We start from the raw sequence: 25,866 nt of genomic DNA, 5'->3' as shown, positions 1-25,866 counted from the left end.
CAAATAAAGCACTTGCTGCATCGCCATTTCAGGGGGGGAGCCCTTACCGCCACATAAGGGCTCCCGCGCTAGCCCGGTGGTAACCGGACAGCGCGCAGCACTGCCTGATTACTGCCGGGTACACTCTGGCAATACAAAATTAAATATATGTTTGTAGCGCCAGATATGACAGCGCACTAAATGTGGGAAGTACCACCGGGCTGCTGCAGTAGCCAGGTGGTACTTCCTGTTTAGTGAGCGGTAAGCCCGCATTGGGCTTTCCGCCACTTAGTAAAAAGGACTCTTGGTTTTTATGTCCTTCCTCTTGACATGCAGGCATCCCCAATGTTGTTTATTAATATTAATATTTTTCTTTTAACTGGTGCATACATTTTTAACAGTATAAATTCAATTTCTATTCCTAATGTTGCTTATTAGTATTATTTTCCATTTCATTGTAACTGGTGCATGCATTTTTAACATGCTGGCTCCCCTAATATTGTTTTTATGCTTATTCATGTTATTTGTACGCATTTTCACACACAAGCACTCATGTCATTATAGCATACTTTTCACATCACAGATCACTTGTTTAGCTAATCTGTTCATAGTGCTTTATAGCAATTATATCCATAGGCGGTCGGTGGCCCAACTGTTTGGGGAGGCTAAAGGGGTGGAGCTTAAATCCATAATTGTCTGATAACCCGCAGAAAAAATAAGTAAATAAATAAAAATAAAAGTCACAATATCTAATATCTAAATTTAATAAAAGGTATGTATCATATGTCAAAGAATAAAGTGGTTGCTCAAAGCATATTCTAACCACAATCGCTCTACCTGAATAAATCAAAGATTTTACTGTATTTTTCCGCCAGTTATGTTAACACCTTCCCCCTTTTTTATTCCTTTCTAAGAGCAGAAACAGGACTTGTTTTTTTTGTCTATTGGTATCTTTTTAACTCTCGTATGCTATTGTAAGGTGAGTTAGTAGGTGCTCCGTTTTTACGGCACAGCATTATCTCTTTTAATCCCATGTCATGTTCACGTTTGTGTTTGTGTTGACACACCATAAAAGCATTATCACATTTTTATTTCATTAAATGAGTCACTACTTCACAGTGGCAAGATGTTATTTGTTCATTCATGCATGTTGTCAACATCTTGGCTTATTTCACCACATATTTTTTCAAGAACACTACAATTTGTACCCATTAAATGAAGCCCATATTTGTTTCCCACCAGCATGGTGCCAGTTTCTGTGTATATGGCTTAGTTCCTTTAAGAATAACATTTCTACTTAGGTCACCTTTTTGTAGGTAAGGCATCTTTTTTATTTAGGTTTTAAGTTATGTTTTAAAGAGATGTTTTGTGTAGCAGATTTATATTTTTAAAGCATTTTTTGTTGTCTAAGGTAGTTTCTTATTTATGTTTTAAGTTATGTTTTAACGAATATGTTTTGAGTAGTTGAATCGTCCCACACAGTGTCTGATTCTAATGTTATAGATTGGCACCTGACGCAGGTGCAGTGTTGCCAAAACACAGCCCATGTTGGTTCCTTGAACAAAGCACGTTTGTCTGACCTGATCTTGGATGCCCTTTGTGTTGTTCTTTTGTTACTTTTCTTTGGATCATTTACCTATGGTTTTTGTCATTGGTCTTCATAATATGTTGAGGACTAACAGAGGTTCTCTTCTTTATTCTTGCATATTGTAATATTCAGAATTAGGTTCTTATTTTTCTTTAGTACGTTGTTATTGGCTTTTGACATTATTGTAATATATTTTATAGAAATATAAAAAATATGCATAGTGTGAAATTATGCAGTGACAAGAAGGCGTATAGTTTTACATGACCCAGATGGAGATGTGCATGGGGAGGGCATAGGGAAATTCTATAAAGTATACACTAACATTTAACCTCTGAATATGTGCATAAATTATTAGAATAAGGGCACATAAGTTCATATGTGTGCACCTAAGACCAGATTCAATAAATAGAGCTCAAACTTTGTGTGATGAAACATGGGATTGTTGTCTGTAACGTCTTATGTGAAAGTATAACATATTTGTTCCCTAGTGCATTTTCCTTGTTTAGCCAGCAGATGGTGACTATCTTTTTTTTGTAAAGCTTTTACAGAAGTGACTGTTTTTCCCACCTAAACTGTGAGGTAATCTTTAGTCTCAGGGAGAGGAGAGAGAAAGATCTCTTCATTGAGGCCCTGTGAGCAGTTATATTTTATAACCTGTGAGCAACTATATTTCCTGAACTCCCCAGGTACTATTCAGGTAGTGAACAAATGTTTAGTTAGTTTTAATATTGATACCTGTTTGAGTTACCTGTTATTGTTGCTATATTATCACAATATTTTCCTCTTATCTTTCCCTGTTCAATTTCTTGACAGTAAACCTTATTAGTTTATTGACTCTGTTGTTCTGGACTAACTAAGAATCCTGGTGGTTTATGTTTTGGTCTGTGGGTTCTTTCTGGGAACTGTGGGACCCCTGGGATTATGGCCCTAGTGTCCTTAGAAACCATTTGGCTTTATGAATTTACTGTGATGCCTTTTGGAATGAAAAATGCCCCGATACTCCAGTGGTTGGTCATTCGTCTGTTAGATGGACTCCAGGAGCATTCTAGGGCTTATCTTTGTTTATTTGTAAGATTTGTATCCCACATTTTCCCACCTCTTTGCAGGCTCAATGTTGCTTACATAGTACCGTAAATGGCGTTAACCGATTCCAGTATGAACAATTACAAGGTGATTTTATGGTAGAATGAGGTACATGTATGCTAGAGACAATTGGGGAGAACTTAGAGAGGGAGAAGAAAAGTTAGGATATGTCCATTACAGTCTTTGGTTACGTTGTGTCGCAAGTGTCCAGGTTTCTTATGTTGGGTCGGTGGGATATGCCCTTCTGAGCAGATCTGTTTTTAGTGCTTTCCGGAAATTCAGGTGGTCGAGCGTAGTTTTTATTACTTTTGGTAGTGTGTTCCACAGTTGTGCGCTCAACTAGGAAAAGCTGGATGCATAAGTGGATTGTATTTGAGGCCTTTGCTGCTTGGGTAGTGGAGGTTTAGGTATGATCGTGCTGATTTTATGGTGTTTCTGATTGGCAGGTCGATGAGGTCTGTCATGTATCCCAGTGCCTTGCCGTAAATCATTTTATGAACTGTCATGCAGATTTTGAAAACAATACGTTCCTTAACTGGAAGCCAGTGCAGTTTCTCGGAGTGGTTTGGCACTGTCAAAACGCATTTTTCTAAATATAAGCCTTGCTGCTATGTTTTGGGCGGTTTGAAGTTTCTTTATAAATTTGTTCTTTGCATCCCGCATAGATAACATGCGGCAACCAAAAATGCAAACAGAATACTAGGAATCACTAGGAAAGCAATAGAGAACAAGACAATATCACAATGCCTCTGCACCGTTCCATGGTACAACCTCACCTCGAGCACTGCGTGCAATTTTGGTCACTGTATCTTAAAAAAGATACAGTGGAACTAGAGGTACTAAGAAGCGTGACCAAAATGATTATGGGGATGGAAAGACTCATGAAGAAAGGCTAAAGAGGTTAGGGCTCTTCACCTTAGAGAAGAGGCAGCTAAGGGGGAAATACAATAAGAGGTCTGCAAAATCCTGAGTGGAGTGGAACAGGTAAACACAAATTGTTTAAATTGTACAAAGTCTAGGGGACACAACTTGAAGTTATATAGTAGTACTTTCAAAAAAAATAAGAGAAAATATTTTTATCACTGGCCCCAAAGCAAATGCTGACGCTAGAGGCCATTAATCCAGACTAGCACCCGCATTTGCTAGTGCCGAATGCTCAGAGCCGGTAAGCACGTGAACCAATGAGTTCGCTGTCTCTGAGCACAATGTCATTGCTGTGTACAGACAGGCTTGGGATGACCACCTGATTCATTTAAGTGGGGTGTTAGACTGAATCAGGGAGGCCTGCCTGACCATCAAGCCCAGCAAAAGCTGAGATAGCAGAAGTCCAATATTTAGGGTACAGAATGAGGGGTGGACAGCTAAAACCTGAGCCCACTAAGATGGGAGCTATACAAAATTGGCCCACTCCCCAAACCAAAAAGCAAGTATTGGCCTTCCTTGGGACAGCAGGGCACTACAGGAAGTTTGTGTCTCACTATAGCACCATAGCCAAGCCCCTGACTTACTTGACAAAAAAGAGACTGCCCTGAATCATTATCTAGTTGCCAGAGTGTGAAGCGGCCTTCCAAAAACAGATTGCTCCTGTATTAGTTGCACCTGATTTCCAACAAAGAAACTGGTGCCTTGACATATAGCACTGGGGCTATACTCACTCAAGTGAATAGCAGAGGGGAGGAGCACTCCATTGTTTACCTGAATTGCAAGCTTCTTGACAGAGAGGTTACCAATGCCACTATTGAAAAAGAAGGGTTGGCCTTAGTGTGGGCCCTTAAGAAACTGCAACCATACCTGTATGGGTGAGACTTTACTGTCATCACAGATCACAATCCATTGGTCTGGCTTTAAAAAGTCTCAGGAGAGAATGGAAAACTACTCTGGTGGATCCTGTCCCTGCAGATGTACAGCTTCACCAGACAGCACTAGAAGGGCAGTGAATATGGCGAAGCTGATGGACTGTCCAGGAATGAAGAGCCAGAACTGCTTTGACACTAGACTGTTGAGACCCGACCAGTGAACTGAAGAGGCTGCAGTCCGGGATCTCTCTTCAAGAGGGGAGGTGTGACGAAACAGGGGATTTATGTTTGTAACTTCTTATGTGAAAGTACGATATATTTACTCCCTAATGTATTTCCCTTATTTAGCCAGCAGATAGATGGTGACTGTCTTTTTTTGTAAAGCTTTTACAGAAGTGGCAGTTTTTTCTCGCCTAAAATGTGAGATAATTTTTAGTCTCAGATAGGGAGAGGAGAGAGAAAGATCTCTTCATTGAGGCCCTGTGAGCAGTTATATTTTATAACCTGTGAGCGACTATTTATTATTTATTTATTTATTTATTTAGATTTTGCTCACTCCTTTTCAGTAGTAGCTCAAGGTGAGTTACATTCAGGTATACTGATATTTCCAATCTAACCAGCTTCCGCAAAGCTCTGAAAACACACCTCTTTAACAAAACTTACAATAATCACCCTCAATGAAACAATTCATCCCCCAAATCACCCAAACACACCTAAAACATTTCTCAAACAACCTACCCAACATCAGCCCATCTATCACCTCCCTTACCTCAGCTTATGATCAACTGTATTTAAATCATGTACTGACTTTATCATAACCTTACTCTGTAAGCCACATTGAGCCTGCAAAAAGGTGGGATAATGTGGGGTACAAATGCAATAAATAATAATAATAATTTCTCTGTCTCAGGAGGGCTCACAATCTAAGTTTGTGCCTGAGGCAATGGGGGGTTAAGTGACTTGCCCAAGATCATAAGGAGCAGCAGTGGGATTTGAACTGGCCACCTCTGGATTTCAAGACCGGTGCTCTAACCACTAGGCCACTCCTCCACTCCCCACTAGGCCACTCCTCTACTATATTTCCTGAACTTCCCAGGTACTACTCAGGTAGTGAACACATTTTTAGTTAGTTTGAATATTAATACCTGTTTGATTTACCTGTTATTGTTGCTATATTTACCATTTTTTCCTCTTACTGTTCACGGTTCAATTTCCCGACAGTAAACCTTATTAGTTTATTGACTCTGTTGTTCTGGACTGACTAAGAATCCTGGTGGTTTATGTTTTGGTCTGTAGGTTCTTTCTGGGAACTGTGGGACCTCTGGGAATATGGCCCCAGTGTCCTTAGAAACCACCGGGAAAATAACTTGTGGGTGGGAGACTCACCCAGAGTACACTGTATGCCATCGTAGAGCAGTTGCGCAGGTGGTAGCAGACCTGAGCAGTGCTGTGACAGACCCTGTAGGTGACCGCAGGGTTAACCCCCCCAGGTGGGCTCTAGGAGTTTCGTGACAGGCACTGGAAAAAAATAAACTCTAAATGGTATTTTATAAAGAGCAATCCAGGCTGAGTGCCCTTTATAGAACAGAACTTAGTGTGGATTCCCATGCCCAACTTTGGGTGCAAGGACTTGCGCCTAATGAAACATGAAGTAAATCTTGGCACAGAAGTTGGGCGTATAACCCTGGTATTCTACAACACTATCCAGAAATGTTTGAAATGCCCCTCTCATGGCCATTCCCCTTTTTGGATTGCTTGTGAGACACTTTGCCTGCACAGCATTATAGCACATAGGCAGATCCGCATTTAAGTCCAAATTAGTGTTAATTAACATCAATAATTGATTGTTAGCTCATTAACTAGTTAGTTTGCTACAGAATCTGGGGGATAATGTGCATAAATGCCAAAAAACCACATAAGCACTATTCCATACATATAGTTGGGAGTCTGGGTGGAGTATGGTAGTAACTATAGAATACTATAAGTTACAGCATTTAGGCATGAGCACTTACATCAGCTCTATGGCTGGCATAGGTTGTTGTGCCTAAATTATAGGTACCATATTTTTCGGACTATAAGACGCACCTGTTATGACCTGGTGAATGTGAGCCCTTGTGCCCCGACTGAGCACAGCGAAGATGAAGTGGCACCGCACTCGATCATGCAGCCAGACAACCCCTAGCTTCACCTGGGGAGCAACCAACGTTCCCTGGGAGTTGAGCCCCCAGGTGCAGGTGGCCACCAGGACTTCTGGAACCGGCGGGGTTGCACAACAGCTGACCAGGCTGGCAGGCAGGCAGACACAGTCCAGGAGCAAAGAGTCAGTGAAACAGCAAAACAGAGAGCAATCCGAAAGTCTGGGCAGGCAGCAACACAACGCGTGGTCAGTAAACAATCCAAGGTCAGGAACACAGGCAAACACTAGAACAGATGAAGACCACAACCTCTAAGCGAATAGAAGCCGAAGCATGGAAGGACTGGAAACAGGGCTTTAAATAGAGCAGGAATTAGGCTCAACCATGAGCAGCTGTTCCAAGATGGCTGCCCCCATCAGCAGAGGTGCCTACATCCAAATATGGGCTTCCTTCCTGACCTCGTTACTCCAAGATGGCTGCCCCCTCCTGAGCTAGCCAAGATGGCTGCTGTCCATGATCCAACCCGGATGACGGCTGCTAGGTTAGGAAACAGAAACCAACCCATCCTGGAGAAGTGTAGCAGAGCGTAACAGCACCGGACCATAAGACATACCTAGGTTTTAGAGGAGGAAAATAGGAAAACAAATTTTGAAGCAAAAAGTGTGGTGGATATCTGCTGGAGGACCACAGGTTGTGTAACACTCTTGTATGGGGACAGCAGTTTTGCACAACCTGTGTGGCTCTGCAGTGGAATTTGTCCTCCCCTGCCATCCATGTCCAATGATTCTCCTCTCTCCCCTGCCTTCCCCTCCCCTCCATGTCCAGCAATTCTTCTCCCCTCCCCCTGTCCAGCAATTCGTTCAAACCCCTGCCCGCCTGCCTGCCTGTCCACCCTCAGCTCCCTGACTTTCCGTTCGTGCAACTGTGCTCCCTGCCTTGAAATCTTTAATTTACATACCCAAAGTCGCGGCGAACCAGCAGTAAGTAAAAGCAGCAGGCAGGCAGGCAGATTCGCCTCCTCGTCGCTTCCCTTCCCTCTCAGCGTGTCTCGCCCTTGCGGAAAGGAAGTTACATCAGAGGACGGCAGGATGCGCTGAGAGGGAAGGGAAGCGACGAGAAGGCGAGCCTGCCTGCTGCTTTTACTGCTGGTTCGCCGCGACTTCGGGTAAATGAAAGATTTCAAAACAGGGAGCACGGGTGCACGAACGGAAGGGAATGGGCAAATGAGCCGGACCTCACAAAAAAAGCACTGGGCAAAATTGAGGTGCACCGCACGGGGCCCATTTGAGCATGAGGCCTTATGCAGTCGCAACGCTCGCCTCGGTCTAAGTCCGGCCCTGCCGCCCCCCCCCCCCCCCCACACACACACACACAGCGAGCAGGTACACTACATTCGGACTATAAGACGCACCCACATTTTCCTCCAAAATTTTGGGGGAAAAAGTGTGTCTTATAGTCCTAAATATACAGTATGTTACGTTACTGTAGTATTCTATGAAGTAAAACAGATGCCTGCTTTCCTATGTAGAATAGGCAATCTGTAAGTGCATAAACATAGGCTCACTGTTGTAGTATCCCCTCCCCCTGTGGTACACATCTTTCTTGCAAAAATGTCCAAATTAGTATTTTCAAAACCAATTTTTAGATGTTTTTCTATGAAGTCTGTCAGAAATGAGTTCAGACCACAAGGGGGCGTGTTAAGGGTGGGATCTGAACATTCCTAACACTTTGATGTTTTTCTGCCATAATGGAACAAAACAAAAACATTCAGGGCTATAAGTTGGACATTTTGACCTAGACCTGTTTCAATCACGACTAAGTCACAAAAAAGTGCCCAAAATGACCAGATGACCACTGCAGGAATAAAGGAATGATACCCCCTTACTCCTTCAGTGATCACTGACCCCCCTCCCACCCTACCCCACAAAGATGTAAATGAAACAGTACATACCAGACTCTATGACAGCTTCAGATGTTATGGCCAGTCCTAATAGAGCAGCAAGCAGATTCCTGGAGTAGGCTAGTGGTGGGTGCAGTGTACTGTAGAGGTGACCCAAGTCCATAATCCACTCTGACTATTACACTTGTGGTGGAAAGTGTCAGCCCCCCCCCCCAACCCCCCAAATCCTACTTTACCTACCACATATAGGTGACACCTACAGCCATAAAGCCTATTGTAGTGGTGCATAGTTGGGTACAGTAGATCTTTTGTGGGTTTTGAAGGGCTCACCATACAGTATAAGGGGGAATGTTGAGATGTGTACCTGGGACCTGTTATGTGAAGTCTATTGCAGGGCCCCCTAGGGGTGCCCCACTGCTCTGCCGGGATGCCCGTGTGGCCAGTCTACTAGGAAAGCTGGCTGCTCCTACATCCCAATGGCTTGTGCATTTTTTTACTTGGATGTTTTTTTTTTGGAGGGGGGTGGAAATTGTCCAAAAAGATAGACATATTAAGCACAACAATATTTAGGAAATGGTCGTTTTCAAAGAAAAAAGAGAGACATTTTTCTGGTTTGAAAATGGTCATTTTCACTATTTGATTTTTGAACGTTTTTATCAAAACATCCAAAGTTGGATTTAGATGTCACATGAAAATGCCCCTCCAAATGACACAGACATATAGCAGCTGCTTACAATATAGTAGGTTCCTTGAAGTTTTTGTATGGCATGTATGAATAAACCACAAAAATAGTAAACAGAACGACACACAAAAACTAGAAGCAATATACCTTTATTGGCGTACAGAAATCATCAGGTGCAGGCACTCTGCAGATCTCATAATTAGCACAATGGCAGGTTACAGCTTACAAAGGGTTTCCTGCTAAGTCCGAGCTAGTTGAGGCAAGGTGGGTCCTGGAGGGACACATAAATAGGGAGTTGCAGAACCCTCTCTATCCCGTGAATAGATGTTGTTTATCTGCATCCCTTCCCTCCGTAGACCCCCGTGGGATCCGTCCACACGGAAGTGTAAAGAGGGTTTGTGCCTGCACTATTTGTTGGAATGCCTCCCTGAATTTCATTGATATCCCTTCCCAGGGATATCTCTGTTGTGCAGGCATCAGAAGGCGGAGTTCAAAACTTATTCCCATAACCACAATTTCCTGTCTATGAGGATTTAAGTGAATCTTTGGCCATTTATGCTCCCACATATATTCTATTGAAAATCTACTCAAAGTAATTAGGGTCTTGTGTGTGGTTAACTTTGTAGAATAAATGACAGGTAAAGAATGATTAGAAATAAAGACAAAGACAGAGTTTAGAAAGAGAGTTAAGTTTTATTTCTTACCAAATGTAAATCTTCAATTCAATTCAGTACATTCATCAGATTCTGAGTTCAATTGGACAGAGCTCTGCCGTCGGGGAAATGTTCCAAAAATCTGCCCAAATCTTCTCTCTTTTATAGGCACAAGTCTTAATAGAATTCACTGTTTATTGCACAACCTCTGCATTAATTTTTAATTCCTATCCGGTCAGGTGCACATCTCAACCCATCTGTTCTTTCCCTTTTTAGCTTTTACAAGACATTGCAACATCCGGTCAGATGCCCATCTTAGCCCATCTGTTCTTTCCGTTTTAGCTTGTACAAGACATTGCAACCTTTCCGCTCTTGTATACATCTTATCTTTCTTTTTTTTCAAAAATATCCTAATATCTTAATATATCAGTTTCACTTCTCATAATCTGTGTGCCATCACATAGAAAAACAAACCCTATTTTAAAAACCAAACTTTTATCCATTTTTATCCATTTTTCCTACATTATAGGTGCTACATTCTATCAGAAACTTGTACCTGGTTTTGTCAAGACTCATCATTCAGACCTGCTTTTGCAGACTTTCAAATGTGAGGCCATTAGCTTGTTATCAGGCCTTGTCAGTGCTTTTCTGCTGTGTAAAGCTATGTAGCTTCGCCCACCACCATTCCAATGGATAGGTCTCAAGCTAGAACACATATTAACATTCCCCTCTTCACCCTATCCCATAGGGTGACAACAGGGTTAATGTACCATGGTACCATCCATTCCAGAAGGTATTCTATAAAGCTATCGAATTTTCAGAGTCTTAAATGTAAACCGATACAATCAGATCTGTTTGGTGTGAGATTACCATCTTGGCACCAGTTCTATTATCTCCATTCTTCTTATCTATATCTATGGTTAAACAACAACCTATAATTACAATAATAATATTTTTCTTCTACCTTTTAATATGCAGGTTCTATCTTACTCTTACCTATGTGAGTATATCTTGTTACTAATCATAAATTCCTTGATTATATACTGATTATATCTTAAGTATACATTTGCATAGATTATGTAGATATTTTGATCATTGATCACATTATTTCATAAAGCTTTATATTGTACCCCTGTGTGCTATTACTTGATTATACGGTTGCAGACATTTCTACAGTGTCTCTAGCATTTGCATAGCGATTGGTCCATCTCATAGGGAGATAGTCCAATGTGTTATCTCCTGTGGTGTTGGGAAGGAGATTTTCGTACAGGGTATATTGTTCTGCTGTTGTCTTTTTCATTATTGCGGTTTCAATTAAGCGTTCTACTAAGCCTCTAGCACAAGGGATTATGCAGCATCCTACTAATACAAAAATTGCTACTACTATGATTATGGTGGTGGCTGCTGAAATGATAAATGTCTTCCATTTACCAAAAGCTTTATCCAACCAACCAGTCCAAGATGTGTCGACACCAGAGTTCTCTGCCAATTCCTATGACAGTGAAGTTAAGCCTTCCAAAGCTCTGGTGATCGATCCATCTGGAGCAGTATTGTTGGGGATAAAGGTGCAACACTGTGTACCAATCTTGCGGCACACTCCGCCATCCGCTGCCAGAATCTGGTCAAGCAATAATCTGTTTTCTAACGTCATTCGGCTAGTGGCGTCTAACTGTGCTGCAATTCCTTGAACTGCATCTCTGGTATAATTCACAAATCTCTGCTGGTTATAGTATATATAGTTTATCCAGTCTAAATTCTTGTTAATCGTCGCCCACCAAAAGAAGGCTGATTCGAACCCTGCAGCTATCTGGTTTCTAGCTTTGAACTCATCAGGAACCCCTCTTGGGACTCCAATTGCATCTATATAGACTCGATCATCAAAGGATCCAGGCATTGCATTTCTCTTCACTCGTGAGGAAGAGCTGCTATGAGGAGGGAGTAAGGATGCTATAATGATGGGAATTACCAATTTGACTAAAGCACATCTGCCTGTCCAACTCCTGTGGAGCGTATGATAGATAGTGTGGGTTCCACAATACCACCATATATCTGCTCTAGCCTGTGAAAAGTCTGTGAGATTTAGATTTCGCAGAGTCCCTTTTTCTAGGGTAGTATTACAATTGGTCAAATTTCCTAGAAACCGTGTATTTTTCACCCCATAGCGTTCCAGACATGTATGATATCTGGTAGCAGGATCTGGAATCCTGAATGCAGGTGGAACCCTCAGCCGAGGGGGTAGGTAGGGGTGATGTTTGTCAAGGTGTTGACAAGACTGATTGGTTTCAGTTGTCACCTGTAGTAGCTCTAACATACACCAAAAACCATCTGGATCATTGTAGAGATCTAAAGGGAAGGGAACTACTGTTGGTTCTGCTCTTGCATGGGCACAAAAATAACAATTAGAGACATTCAAACTCTTTGTAGTATAATGCGTACAGAAATCATCAGGTGCAGGCACTCTGCAGATCTCATAATTAGCACAATGGCAGGTTACAGCTTACAAAGGGTTTCCTGCTAAGTCCGAGCTAGTTGAGGCAAGGTGGGTCCTGGAGGGACACATAAATAGGGAGTTGCAGAACCCTCTCTATCCCGTGAATAGATGTCTCTAATAAAAACACCCATACCTAGAACAATTATACCTTTTGCCCATGTAGAGAGCATTGACCATAGTTGACAATCTGTGTTGGTGCACGTATAAAGAAAAGAAGAAGAATTTATCTATTACTAGGACTGAGAAAAATGTAAAATCCTTGCCTATTCTGCCCACCACTAATTCTTCCTTGTAGCTTGTTATGTTATTGTAAACCGCTCTGAAGCCATTTCTTGGTACTTGGCGGTATATCAAGCTCTTTGAAAGAAATAAATAAGAGGAAATAAAAACAAGTAATCCTTATATCAGGGATCATTATATCAGCCTGTGGTAGAGGAATTCAATACCAAAGCAGTATAAACATGAACATGTAAATAGTTTTAAATATAAAGAAAAACAGACAAACTCTGTGAGGCCAAAAATAGAAAAGGACTGAATGAAGGCCTTGGATACTTAGGGAGCCTTCTGAACCTTTGGAAAATCTAATTCCCAGCATAGCCTTGTGAGCCCAGTTTCCAAAAATCAAACAGATTAGTTTCCTTCTGCCTCAGAGCCTAACTTATGAGTCTAAATTAAGAGCTTCATTTTTTTTGAATATTAGAACCAGAGAGCTTTTTCTATTGAGAAATTATTTTTTATTTATATTTAATTCATAAGTCGAGAAAACTTGATTGCTATTAGGGTACATATACCGTATATATCAAGTACAAAGAAATATTTTCTGTGTAACAATACATATAGAACTCCTATGAAGCCTGACACAGTCCACAGTATGGGAGGATCCATGGCAAATGTGAGGGTTTCACTACACTAAGGAAAAGTAAAGAGGAAATGAAAATTCAAAGGAGGAATCGTAAACAGCACTCAATAAAATTTCAGTAGTGAGCAAGCTCATCATCTACAGCAATGCTTATCTGTCTTTCTGTGTCCATGACCCCATTCATTTGGCCATAGAAAACCCATGACTCCCTGGAGGTACTGGCCAATGACTTTCTTATGGAGGGCCCAACTAGGTCACAACCCTTAACTAGGTCTTCCAAAGCCATTTGGGGTCATGATCCACAGTTTGGGAAGCCACAATCTATAGCAATCAATCAGAAACACTAAGGAGACAATTTTAGAAGGTTTATACATGAAATCCTTATACATTTATAAGTAGTGATTTTAGAACAGGTGCTACTTATGTGTGTGTGTTGTAGACATAGTTGGAAGCACTGCTGAAGGAAAGGATAGTGAATTCCCTGGAATCCAATGGGTTACATGATCTGAAGCAACATGGTTTTACCAAAGGTAAATTATACCAAACAAATCAATTGATTTTTTTTGACTGGGTGACTAGAGAATTGATTGAGGACATGCGCTAGGTGTAGTCTACTTGAATTTCATCAAAGCCTTTGACACAATTCTTCATTGGATGATCTTGAATAAACTCAACAGGCTGAAGTTAGGACCCAAGGTGGTGAACTGGATTAGAAACTGGTTGACTGACAGATGTCAGAGGGTGGTGGTGAATGGAATTAAATTGGAGGCAAGAAAGGTGAGTAGAGGAGTGCCTCAAGGATCAGTGCTGGGGCCAATTCTATTCAGTATATTTGTGTGCGACATTGCTGAAGGGTAAAAGGTAAAGTTTGCCTTTTTGTGGATGATACCAAGATTTGCAATAGAATAGACATCTCAGTGGGAGTGGGCAACATGAAATGCAATCTGCAGAAGTTAAAAGAATAGTCTAGTGTTAGGCAGTTAAAGTTTAATTCGAAGAAGTACAGAGGATGGAGGCTGATATGCATAAACAAGGAGACCGACCTTGGGGTGATGGTGTCCAAGGATCTTAAGGCGATGAAACACTGTGACAAGGCAGTGACCATAGCCAGACGGATGCTGGGAGAGTCATAACAGCAAATGAAAGAAGATGATGATGCCACTGTACAAGTCTGGTGAGGCCCCAGTTGGAGTATTGCATTCAGTTTTGGAGGCCGTATCTTGTTAAGGACGTAAAAAGACTTGAAGCAGTTCAGAGGAAGGTGACAAGCATGTTATGGGTTTTTTGCCAAAAGACATAAGAGAAGAGACTGGAAGGCCTAAATACATATACCTTAGAGGAAAGGAGGGATAGGGCTACGGAGATATGTTGCAGGCGCTTCAAAACTTGTAAGGTATTAATATTCAAATAGATCTTTTCTAAAGATGGTAAAACTAGAGGACGTGAATTGAGGTTGTGGGGTAATAGAATTAGGAATAATGTCAGGAAATAGTTTTTCACGGAGAGGGTGGTCAATGCCTGGAATGCCCTGAGGGAGGTGGTGAAGACAAAAATGTTGACAAAATTCAAAAAGGCCATTGCATAAACATAGTGGATTCCTAATTAGAAAGAGGTTGGTTTAAAAACAAAACTAAAATGGCTGCATTTGTATTGATGGGTTGAGTGGTGCTTAGATAGTGACTCCAACTGTGAGGAACTAAGTCCAATGTCATGTGGACTTCTACAGTCTTGAGTCCCATAGATGGCAAGACAGAGCAGGATACCAGTAGTTGGTATGTAAAGGCAGCACTGGGCAGACTTCTACAATATGTGTCCTCAAAAATGACAAAGAAGGCCGACAGTCGCTTGGGGGGAAGGCCGACAGTCGCTCAAAAGCGCATGGTTCGGGAAAAGGTATCTTGCAAAGATACCTCACAAACAGGGAAGATAGGGTTTCTGGATAGTGAGGTTGCACAACAGACCGTGGTAGGCCAGGTGCCCTTAAATACAACTAAAGATCAGACAAAAGATGTCAAATCAATAGTGTCAGGTACTAAGCATCATGCAAATAAGAACAACAAACATACTCTGAAATGTCTATATGCAAATGCTAGGAGTCTAAGAAATAAGATGGGAGAGTTGGAATATATTGCACTAAATGAAAAATTGGATATAATAGGCATTACTGAGACCTGGTGGAAGGAGGATAACCAGTGGGACACTGTCATACTGGGGTACAAAGTATATCGTAATGATAGGGTGGACCGGACTGGTGGAGGGGTAGCATTGTATATTAACGAGAGCCTTGACTCAGATAGATTACAAATTCAGCAGGACACAAATCACACCTTTGAATCACTGTGGGTTGAAATTCCATGTATAAAAGGGAAAAAAAATGGTGATAGGAGTGTACTACCATCCGCCTCGCCAGGATGAGCAGGTAGACACAGAAATGGTAAAAGAAATCAGAGACACGAACAAAATGGGCAATGTGATAATAATGGGTGACTTCAATTATCCAAATATAGACTGGGTAAATGTAACATCGGGACACGCTACAGAGATACAATTCCTTGATGAACTCAAGGACAGCTTTATGGAGCAACTGGTGCAGGAGCCGACGAGAGAAGGAAAAATTCTAGACTTGGTCCTTAGTGGAGCGCATGATCTGGTGAGGGACGTTATGGTACTGGGGCCGCTTGATAACAGTGACCATAATATGATCAGTTTTGACATCGACCTTGAAGTAACTGTACACAGAAAGTCAAATACGTTAGCGTTTAACTTTAAAAAAGGAGACTATGATAAAATGAGAAGAACGGTAAAAAAAAACTTAGGGGGGCAACTGAGAGAGTAAAAACTGTACAACAGGCGTGGACGCTGTTCAAAAATACCATCCTGGAGGCCCAGGCCATACATATTCCGCAAATTAGAAAAGAAAGACGGAAGTCCAAAAGACACCCGGCCTGGTTGAAAAGTGAGGTGAAGGAAGCTATTAGGGCTAAAAGAAACGCCTTCAGAAATTGGAAGAAGGAACCGTCTGAAAATAACAAGAAACAGCATAAGGAGTGTCAAAGCAAATGCAAGGCGCAGATTAAGAAGGCCAAGAGGGAGTATGAAAAAAAGATAGCATTAGAGGCAAAAAAAACATAGTAAAATTTTTTTTTCGGTATATTAAAAGCAGGAAGCCGGCAAAAGAATCGGTTGGGCCGCTGGATGACCGAGGGGTAAAAGGGGCGATCAAGGAAGACAAAGACGTAGCGGAGAGACTGAATGAATTCTTTGCTTCGGTCTTCACCGAGGAAGATTTGGGTGGGATACCGGTGTCGGAAATGGTATTTCAAGCGGACGAGTCGGAGAAACTTACTGACTTCACGGTAAACCTGGAGGACGTAATGGGGCAGTTCGGCAAACTGAAGAGTAGCAAATCTCCTGGACCGGATGGTATTCATCCTAGAGTACTGATAGAACTGAAAAACGAGCTTGCGGAGCTACTGCTAGTGATATGCAACTTATCCTTAAAATCGAGCGTGGTACCGGAAGATTGGAAGGTGGCCAATGTAACGCCCATTTTTAAAAAGGCTCCAGGGGAGATCCGGAAAATTATAGACCGGTGAGTCTGACGTCGGTGCCGGGGAAAATGGTAGAGGCTATTATTAAAAACAAAATTACAGAGCACATCCGAGGACATGGATTACTGAGACCAAGTCAGCATGGCTTTTGTGTGGGGAAATCTTGCCTGACCAATTTACTTCAATTCTTTGAAGGAGTGAACAAACATGTGGACAAAGGGGAGTCGGTTGATATTGTGTATCTGGATTTTCAAAAGGCGTTTGACAAGGTACCTCATGAAAGGCTACAGAGGAAATTGGAGGGTCATGGGATAGGAGGAAATGTCCTATTGTGGATTAAAAACTGGTTGAAGGATAGGAAACAGAGAGTGGGGTTAAATGGGCAGTATTCACAATGGAGAAGGGTAGTTAGTGGGGTTCCTCAGGGGTCCGTGCTAGGACCGCTGCTTTTTAATATATTTATAAATGATTTAGAGATGGGAGTAACTAGCGAGGTAATTAAATTTGCTGATGACACAAAGTTATTCAAAGTCGTTAAATCGCGACAGGATTGTGAAAAATTACAAGAGGACCTTACGAGACTGGGAGACTGGGAGACTGGGCGGCTAAATGGCAGATGATGTTTAATGTGAGCAAGTGCAAGGTGATGCATGTGGGAAAAAAGAACCCGAATTATAGCTACGTCATGCAAGGTTCCACGTTAGGAGTTACGGACCAAGAAAGGGATCTGGGTGTCGTCGTCGATAACACACTGAAACCTTCTGCTCAGTGTGCTGCTGCGGCTAAGAAAGCGAATAGAATGTTGGGTATTATTAGGAAAGGTATGGAAAACAGGTGTGAGGATGTTATAATGCCGTTGTATCGCTCCATGGTGCGACCGCACCTTGAGTATTGTGTTCAATTCTGGTCGCCGCATCTCAAGAAAGATATAGTAGAACTGGAAAAGGTGCAGCGAAGGGCGACTAAAATGATAGCGGGGATGGGACGACTTCCCTATGAAGAAAGACTAAGGAGGCTAGGGCTATACAGCTTGGAGAAGAGACGGCTGAGGGGAGACATGATAGAGGTATATAAAATAATGAGTGGAGTGGAACAGGTGGATGTGAAGCGTCTGTTCACGCTTTCCAAAAATACTAGGACTAGGGGGCATGCGATGAAACTACAGTGTAGTAAATTTAAAACAAATCGGAGAAAATTTTTCTTCACCCAACGTGTAATTAAACTCTGGAATTCGTTGCCGGAGAAAGTGGTGAAGGCGGTTAGCTTAGCAGAGTTTAAAAAGGGGTTGGACGGATTCCTAAAGGACAAGTCCATAAACCGCTATTAAACGGACTTGGAAAAATCCAAAATTCCAGGAATAACATGTATAGAATGTTTGTACGTTTGGGAAGCTTGCCAGGTGCCCTTGGCCTGGATTGGCCGCTGTCGTGGACAGGATGCTGGGCTCGATGGACCCTTGGTCTTTTCCCAGTATGGCATTACTTATGTAAGATCAGTATCAAGTATACGCATAGTTTAATTAATAATTTATAATGAGTGTGATTGTTAAGCAGACTGGATGGACTGTTTAGACTGTTTAGATTTTTATCTGCCATCATCTGCTATGTTGCTATATGCTTCTCCACTCCTATCTGAAATCATTTTCCTGCATCTTTATTTTTTTTATATGTGCCATTTTTCCTTAAGTTAGTCACCTTTATTTCTATCTTACTCCTGTTACACTGGTTTATCTATATGTTGCACTTCCGCTCATATCGTATGTTGTCTATTAAGATATTTTAATATGTATTGTGTTGACATTGTAATACTCTGCCATAATATTTGTTATTTGAATGTTTGCTGCTATAATTGTCTATTGCCTTTGTTTGGCTTATTCTTGCTGTAAACCATCTTGGATGAATTTCTTCACAAAGCCACTAAATAAATTCTAATAAATAAAAATGTATATTTTATGTTTTGCAGTAGTAATGTGTGTATACTTCAAAAATGTACATTCAGGCATTTATATTTACTTCCAATCAGGGTTGCATTAACTGCCATGAAGCCATGGCAAACTTTTGTGGATTCCCCCCCCCCCCCCCCCCCCCCCCCCCCAAGATCTAGGGCTCCCTCAGTCCAGCAGTACCCTTTTCCACTCTCCATCAATCCAGCAGGGCAGGGAGCAATATATTTATCATGACCCAAAACTGCTTATTGAATTTTGAATGGTGGAACATTTCTTCCTATTCCAGAAACAGTAACCTCTTTTCTCATACTTCAATGTACAGATTCATGCTAAATTAAATTGTATGTCTATAAAGCATTGGATATTGAGAAGTCATCAATGTTTCAATGTTGTTTGAGAAACCTAGGTTTTTTTAAACTTTATTAAATTATCCATATAGGCGCCTTTTTACTAAAGCTTAGCATGCACTAATGGACATTAGCATGCAATAAATGCCACGTAGCCCATAGGTATAAAATAGGATGTACAGCATTTAGCATATGCTAAGCGTTAGTGAACGGCCCAAATATTTTCAAGAAATCCTATATTTCACACAGCAGAAATAAAATATACAGTAACATAATAAGAAACAAAACCTGGTCTATGTATGAAAGACCACCAATAGGGAGGAACCAATATGAAATAACAGCAAAGACGACATAATCACAAATAAACCAAAGGAAATAGGACAGGTCAATAGAGCCCACTCACAGACCCCTCACTGATGATGTTGATTTAATTGATATTAAGCTCCATTTTACATAGAACATCTGCACTGGAATTGGGATGTCCAAGTAGGCATTCACAATTTCCTGAATAACTTATAATCCAACATGGATTCTCTGGTGGACTGTGAGGCTGTCCTCAATGACACTTTTTTTTTACCACAGTTTCTATATGCAACTGTTTTAACGTCTGAATGGATGCTATGGTTCATTGCTAGACCAGTCCATCAGAGAATCCATGTTGCAGTGAAACAATATACATGCCTTGAGTGTGGTAAAGGCTTTAGGTAGAAGGCAGACCTCACAATGCACAAGAGAATCCATAATAGAGTGAAACCATTTATATGTTCTGAGTGTGGTAAAAGCTTTGGTTGGAAAGAAAGCCTCACACTCCATCAGAGAATCTACGTAGGGATGAAACCATTTACATGCACTGAGGAGGCAAAAGCTTCAGTTGCATTGGGATAGGTAATTAGGGACTGTAGTACACTCTTGCTATGAAGTATGGAAAAATAGCATTCTGGTATTTAGATAAATATAATGAGACCTCCTTTTTATCTATAGATCTGAATTCAAAGCCCAAATCTACTGATAAACAATAGACACAAGGCTCAGATGTTATAAAAAATAGAAAGCTTGGCATCAGCTAGAATAATGGAAAAGTGATATCCCAGGAAAGCAATAGGGCACCCTAGGGGGCACTGCAGTGGACTTCATAAAATGCTCCCAGGTACACATCTCACCATTGCTTCCTTACCTTGTCTGCTAAGTTCCCCAAAACCCACTACCCCCAACTGTACACCACTACCATAGCCCTTGCGGGTGAAGGGGGCACCTATATGTGGGTACAGTGGGTTTCTGGTGAGTTTTGAAGAATTCACAGTTTCCTCCACAAGTGTAACAGGACTGATTCTACAGCAGTTTGAATTTTGTTATCCTATATGAATGTTTTCCTGTGACTGAAACTTTTCTTATGATCTGTATCCTAATGGCTTGATTTTGTATGTTTTGCATTTGGAGGTTTTTTTGTTCAAAAATGGACCAAAAAAACAAAACGTCCAAATCACAAAACATTTTTCAAAACAGTATTTTCAAAAGAAAAAGATTGCTGTTTTTTGTTGTTGAAAATTACCTTCTTTCCTGTTCAGAATTTGGACGTTTTGTATAAAACGTCCAAATTCAGATTTATACGTCATATCGAAAATGCCACTTTGAAAATGCTTTGAAAATACACCTCCACTTGCCAGTATTTTGTACATTTAGGTGCACAGTTGGCATGTAAATATAAATGATTTGTTATATAATTGCCCTTATAAGGGTAATTCTCAAAAGGATACCTAAAATTAGACACTGGGAGAAAACGTGCTAAACATGAATTCTGTATCGGCAATTATGCGTGTAATTGCCGTTATAGAATAACTTTAGGGGTAAATGCTTACACTAGCTCAATGTCTGGTGTAAATGCTTGTGCTTAAATATAATAAATCACAGTTTGGAGTAAATAAATAAACCTCAAACTCACATATCCAAACCATAAAACATTTTTTTAAAGACTCATTGTGGATATGGCTTAAGTCATATTCACTTTGAAAATAAAGTATATTTTTTTGAATGACAATCAGAAGCAGTACATAAAGGTGCTAACAAACCTTTGCAGCGATGTGCTCCAGACCCACTATATTCTTCATTGGTCATTTCTAATTTTCTTACTTTCTTATATTCTTGTTTTAAACCAATATTCTTCAAAACTTCAAATCGCTAGACAAGGATATAAGAAAGGAAGAAAATGAGAAATGACCAATGAAGAATATAGTGGTCTGGAGCATATTGGTGCAGTGGTTTGTTAGCATCTTTATGAACAGTTTTTGTACAACTTCTGATTGTCATTAAAAAATGTACTTTATTTTCAAAGTGAATATGACTTAAGCCATATCCACAATGAGTCTTTAAAAATGCTGTTTATGGTTTGGAAATGTAAGTTTGAGCTGTGCCTAAATATAGGCAGTTAGGTGTGTAAATGCAGGTGTACTATAAACTGTGTGTGCTACTGTTGGGTACTTCCTTGATCCACCCATGCCCCTCCCTTGTCCCTGCCCCCTTGCATTGTGCATGATTCATTTTATGCACATAATTTATAGAATACCAACTAATGGCAATTATGTGTGTAACTGCTAATTAGTGCCAATTAGCACTAACACCAATCATAGCCTATAATTGCTAGTTTAAAACACCAGTCATAGCCTATAATTGCTAGTTAATGCCAATTAGCAGCTAATAATATTGAGATGTGTGTACAACTGACATTAAATTGTGTGCACAAGTAGGGGGATAATGTTTGAGGGGCCCTTTTACAAAGGTAAGGTAGGGCACACCAAATCACTCCTGCCGCTGGGGTAGCACGGGAGCCCGGTGGTAGTTCTGAAGTTGGCGCAGCACGGGCATTCCCAGCGTTAATCGGCAGCACTGCCACATTGCTGTGTGTTGCTCATTTACTGTGGGATTAGTGAGTGAGCCCTTAGCACCTCCTAAATAGGTGATGGTAAGGGCTCAGTCAGTAAATAGCCGTGTACTAATTTTAATATTAGTGCATGGCCATTTACTGCCCCATTTTTTAAAAAAGGTCTTTTTCCCACCCAGGTAAAAAATGGCCCAGCATGCGCCAATTTATGTGCCAAAACTAGCTCAGGCCTCTTTTTACCATGGCTTAGTAGAAGGGCCCCTAAGAGAGCACTCTAATTTTTGCTATCAAGTACATAAATTAATATATTTGGAAGTATATATTAACTTATCAAAGAAGAGTTTTGAACAGGCAGATTTCAGAAAATCCTAACACAAATCCACCCAAATTTGTGATTTGTGGAACCCTTAATTCTGTTACTATATCATATCAATATTTTTAAAAAATGTGGAGAAAAAAAGACCTCAACAAAACGTACTTAATTGTTGCAAGATTGATATAGTATAATGAGATGAATACACAGTTCCCCTTCTCACACTGCTGTGTGTAGTAATTGTACAGCGCTGCTTAAACCCTAGTAGCGCTTTAGAAATGTTAAATAGTAGTAGTAGTAGTAGTAGTAGTAACTGAATAGTCATGAAAAAAAGCCAAAAACTTAGGGCCCTGTTTCCTAAGCCGCGCTATAGGTGCGCTAACATTTTTAGCGCACACTAACGCTAGAGACACCCATAGGAATAGATGGGTGTCTCTAACGTTAGCGTGTGCTAATTTTTAGCACACACTAAAAACACTAGCGCACCTTAGTAAGTAGGGCCCTTAGCTTAAAAATGCTGATGTACACAATGAATGGAATGAGCTACATCAGGAGATCAAAATGGCCATTTATTACACACAGCAGTATGAGGAGGAGAACTGCATATCTGTATTGTGGAGTGTCCAGGTATTGATTTCATGTTTACAAACAAGTTGAAAGTGTTTTTGTTTTGTTTTGGGGTTTTTTTTTTTAACCAGAGATTATACTATGCATTGCTCCAAAGACAAACATCTATGTCATTATGACATCATTAACAGTAAGCTGGTAACCCTTTTTTTCATATAATGGTAGCTTTACAGTGCAAACATTTTTGAAAGCATAAAAATCGCTGGGTGGTCACGCTAAAGAGCTTGTGTCAAGTGGAATGAGATTATCTTTAAACATGGAGAAGTTACAGAAATGTAGATAGTAACAGCAAATGAAGCTGTAAAATTTCACATTGAATTTCTAAGCAGTTGCTGAGAAAACAGCAAAAAAATTGGGGGGGGGGAGGTTACTTTTTTTTTGCCTCACCCTATACATTAGTAACAGAATTAAGGATCCCACACAGTACAAATTTGGGCGGATTTGCTTTAGGATTTTCTGGTATATATGAATATTAATCCCAATCATTTGTTAAGTTTTTCTGTAGACAAGAAAAAGAGAACTATCGTTGTTCCTCTTTTCTTGTTCATAAAATATAACCTACTGTTGGTAAAGCAATATATAACTTGTTAAATATGTATTGACAGTGGACAAAGAGTTATTTGTTTTTTAGAAACCTCTAAAATAATATTAAAATAGAAGTCATGTCACTATTGTTTTCTTTTTAATACAAGAATATAACATTGCTTGTGTCTTAATTGGCTATCTCTTTAAGCTTTCATTATCTTGTTCATTTCAGTTCATTACAGAAGTTAATGCTTTTGATCTAATTGCTGCAGAAGTTATATTTCTGTCTTTTTTTTGGAACAGTGCTCAACATTGAATGAGAAGCTTGACCTACTGCTTCAGGCTCTTCATGCGGAAGCCCAGGCTGCTCCAGTACTTTCACGCTCCACTCCCCCTATTGTAGAAGAAGAATCTGAAGAGTTGTCAAGTGAAGAATCCTTTTCTGAGAGCAAGGAGCAGCTAACAGAAAGCATTTCCAAGTCTTCCACTCAGAAAATCTTCAAACCACGAGAGCAGTTAATGCTGCGGGCAAACAGTTTAAAGAAGGCAGTAAGGCAAATCATTGAACAAGCAGAAAAAGGTGTGCATCAGTTGTGCCCTGGTGCTTGTTAAACATTTAGGGGAAGATTCTATATATGGCGCCTAAAATATTGGTGCTGAAATCAGTGCTGACTAACCGTATCCTATAATCTGCGGGTAAAACTACGCGTGTCCATTTACACCAGTGAAAACGTGGTGTAAATCCTGGCACGTAGATTTACACGCACTGGGCCAAATTCTATAACTATGCATGGGAATGCCCACAGAATGCCAATTTCCCTGCCCATAACCATGCCCCTTTTTGCCTGCGTGCGTTAGAAGTTTGTCCCACTTCATTACAGAATATGCTTAGTGAGTTGTGCATGTAAATTTTAATCAGTGCCAATTAGTGCTTATTATTGCTTGTTGAGTGCTGTTATCAGCACTCATTAGCTTGTTAAGTTATGTGAATTGTTATAGAATTTGTGCCGAATCTCTAGGCATGCTTTATAGAATCTAGGGGTTAGGGAGCAGATATTCAAGAAGGCTTTTTCATATATGTATGCCACTTATAGGCCTTGCAAGGAGTGTAGTTTGGAAGAGCAGGGAGGAGTTGTGGTATGTATATGTATTTATAAATTATGTCAGGAAACTAGAACGTGCATGGAACAAAAAGAAAGATGAACAAACACTAAATGCCTGGAAACTACTTTGGAGGAAATACAAATATACCATAAAACAGACTAAAAGACTACATTACAAAACAATGATAGGACCCAACTACAAAGACACACACAAACTCTTCTACCTTGTGAATAAATTGCTAGACACCTCACCAGCTACAAACAACAGCAAAGACATACCAGATGTCGACAACCTTGCGAAACACTTTAAGGAGAAAATTATACAACTACGACTTAAAATACCCGCCAGCACTATTGAATATGCCACACTTCTAGACTGTCTAGACCCAGAAGACGGAATTTACCCAGCAGACAGAACCTGGACCGAATTCGAATTATTATCAGAAGACCTCATCTCTGAAACACTTAAACGATTTGCTAAATCCTACTGCAAACTAGACAAATGCCCAAACAACCTCATGAAATCAGCTCCTCGGCAATTTGTAATAGACCTAACGAACCACGTAAACTTCATGCTACAAAACGGACTCTTCCCAAAGGAAAAATCTTACTCACCCCAATACCCAAAGATACAAAGAAAAGCGCAAGCGAAATAACCAATTACAGACCAGTAGCATCCATACCACTAATAACCAAAATAACCAAAGGGATGGTAACAAAACAACTTACAAACTATTTAAACAAGTTCTCAATACTACATGATGCCTAATCAGGATTCCTTTCGAACCACAGCACAGAAACAGTACTAATTACCCTAATGACTAAATTCAAACAAATAATCGCAACCGGCAACAACATACTTCTCCTACAATTCGACATGTCAAGTGCCTTTGATATGGTCGACCACGGAATTCTATTGCACATACTTGAATACTTTGGCATCGGAGGAAATGTCCTAAACTGGTTCAAGGGGTTCCTAAGCCTGCGTTCATATCAAGTCACATCAAACTCAAATACATCCGATTCATGGATACCTGAATGTGGAGTACCGCAAGGATCACCCCTCTCACCAACCATTTTCAACATAATTATGATCCCATTGGCAAAACTCCTATCAAATCATAACCTCAACCCATGTATATACGCCGACGATGTAACAATATACATACCTTTCAAACAAGATATCAAAGAAATATCCAACGAAATTAACCAAAGTCTACACATCATGAACACCTGGGCAGATGCATTTCGACTGAAACTAAACGCGGAAAAAACTCAATGCCTAATACTCACCTCCCAATACAACACGAATTAGTTTACCACCTTAAACACACCAAAACTAAACCTTCCAATCTCAGAAACTTTAAAATCCTTGGAGTCACTATTGATCGCCACCTAACACTCGAAACCCATG

At 40.6% G+C, this 25,866-nt stretch overlaps 1 protein-coding gene across 1 annotated transcript in view; it reads left to right on the top strand.

The window, feature by feature from the left end:
• Window positions 1–25,866, top strand: part of DGKH (diacylglycerol kinase eta) — a 676,008-nt gene that overhangs the window by 502,302 nt on the left and 147,840 nt on the right. Inside the window, 1 exon segment of the mRNA XM_030202410.1 lies at window positions 23,653–23,929. Within this exon segment, the coding sequence (XP_030058270.1) occupies window positions 23,653–23,929 (277 nt within the window).

This window comes from Microcaecilia unicolor, chromosome 4 (assembly GCF_901765095.1).
Source record: "Microcaecilia unicolor chromosome 4, aMicUni1.1, whole genome shotgun sequence".
Taxonomy (NCBI): domain Eukaryota; kingdom Metazoa; phylum Chordata; class Amphibia; order Gymnophiona; family Siphonopidae; genus Microcaecilia; species Microcaecilia unicolor.
Note: the sequence above shows the minus strand (reverse complement) of the source record. Positions and strands in the feature narration are given on the sequence as shown.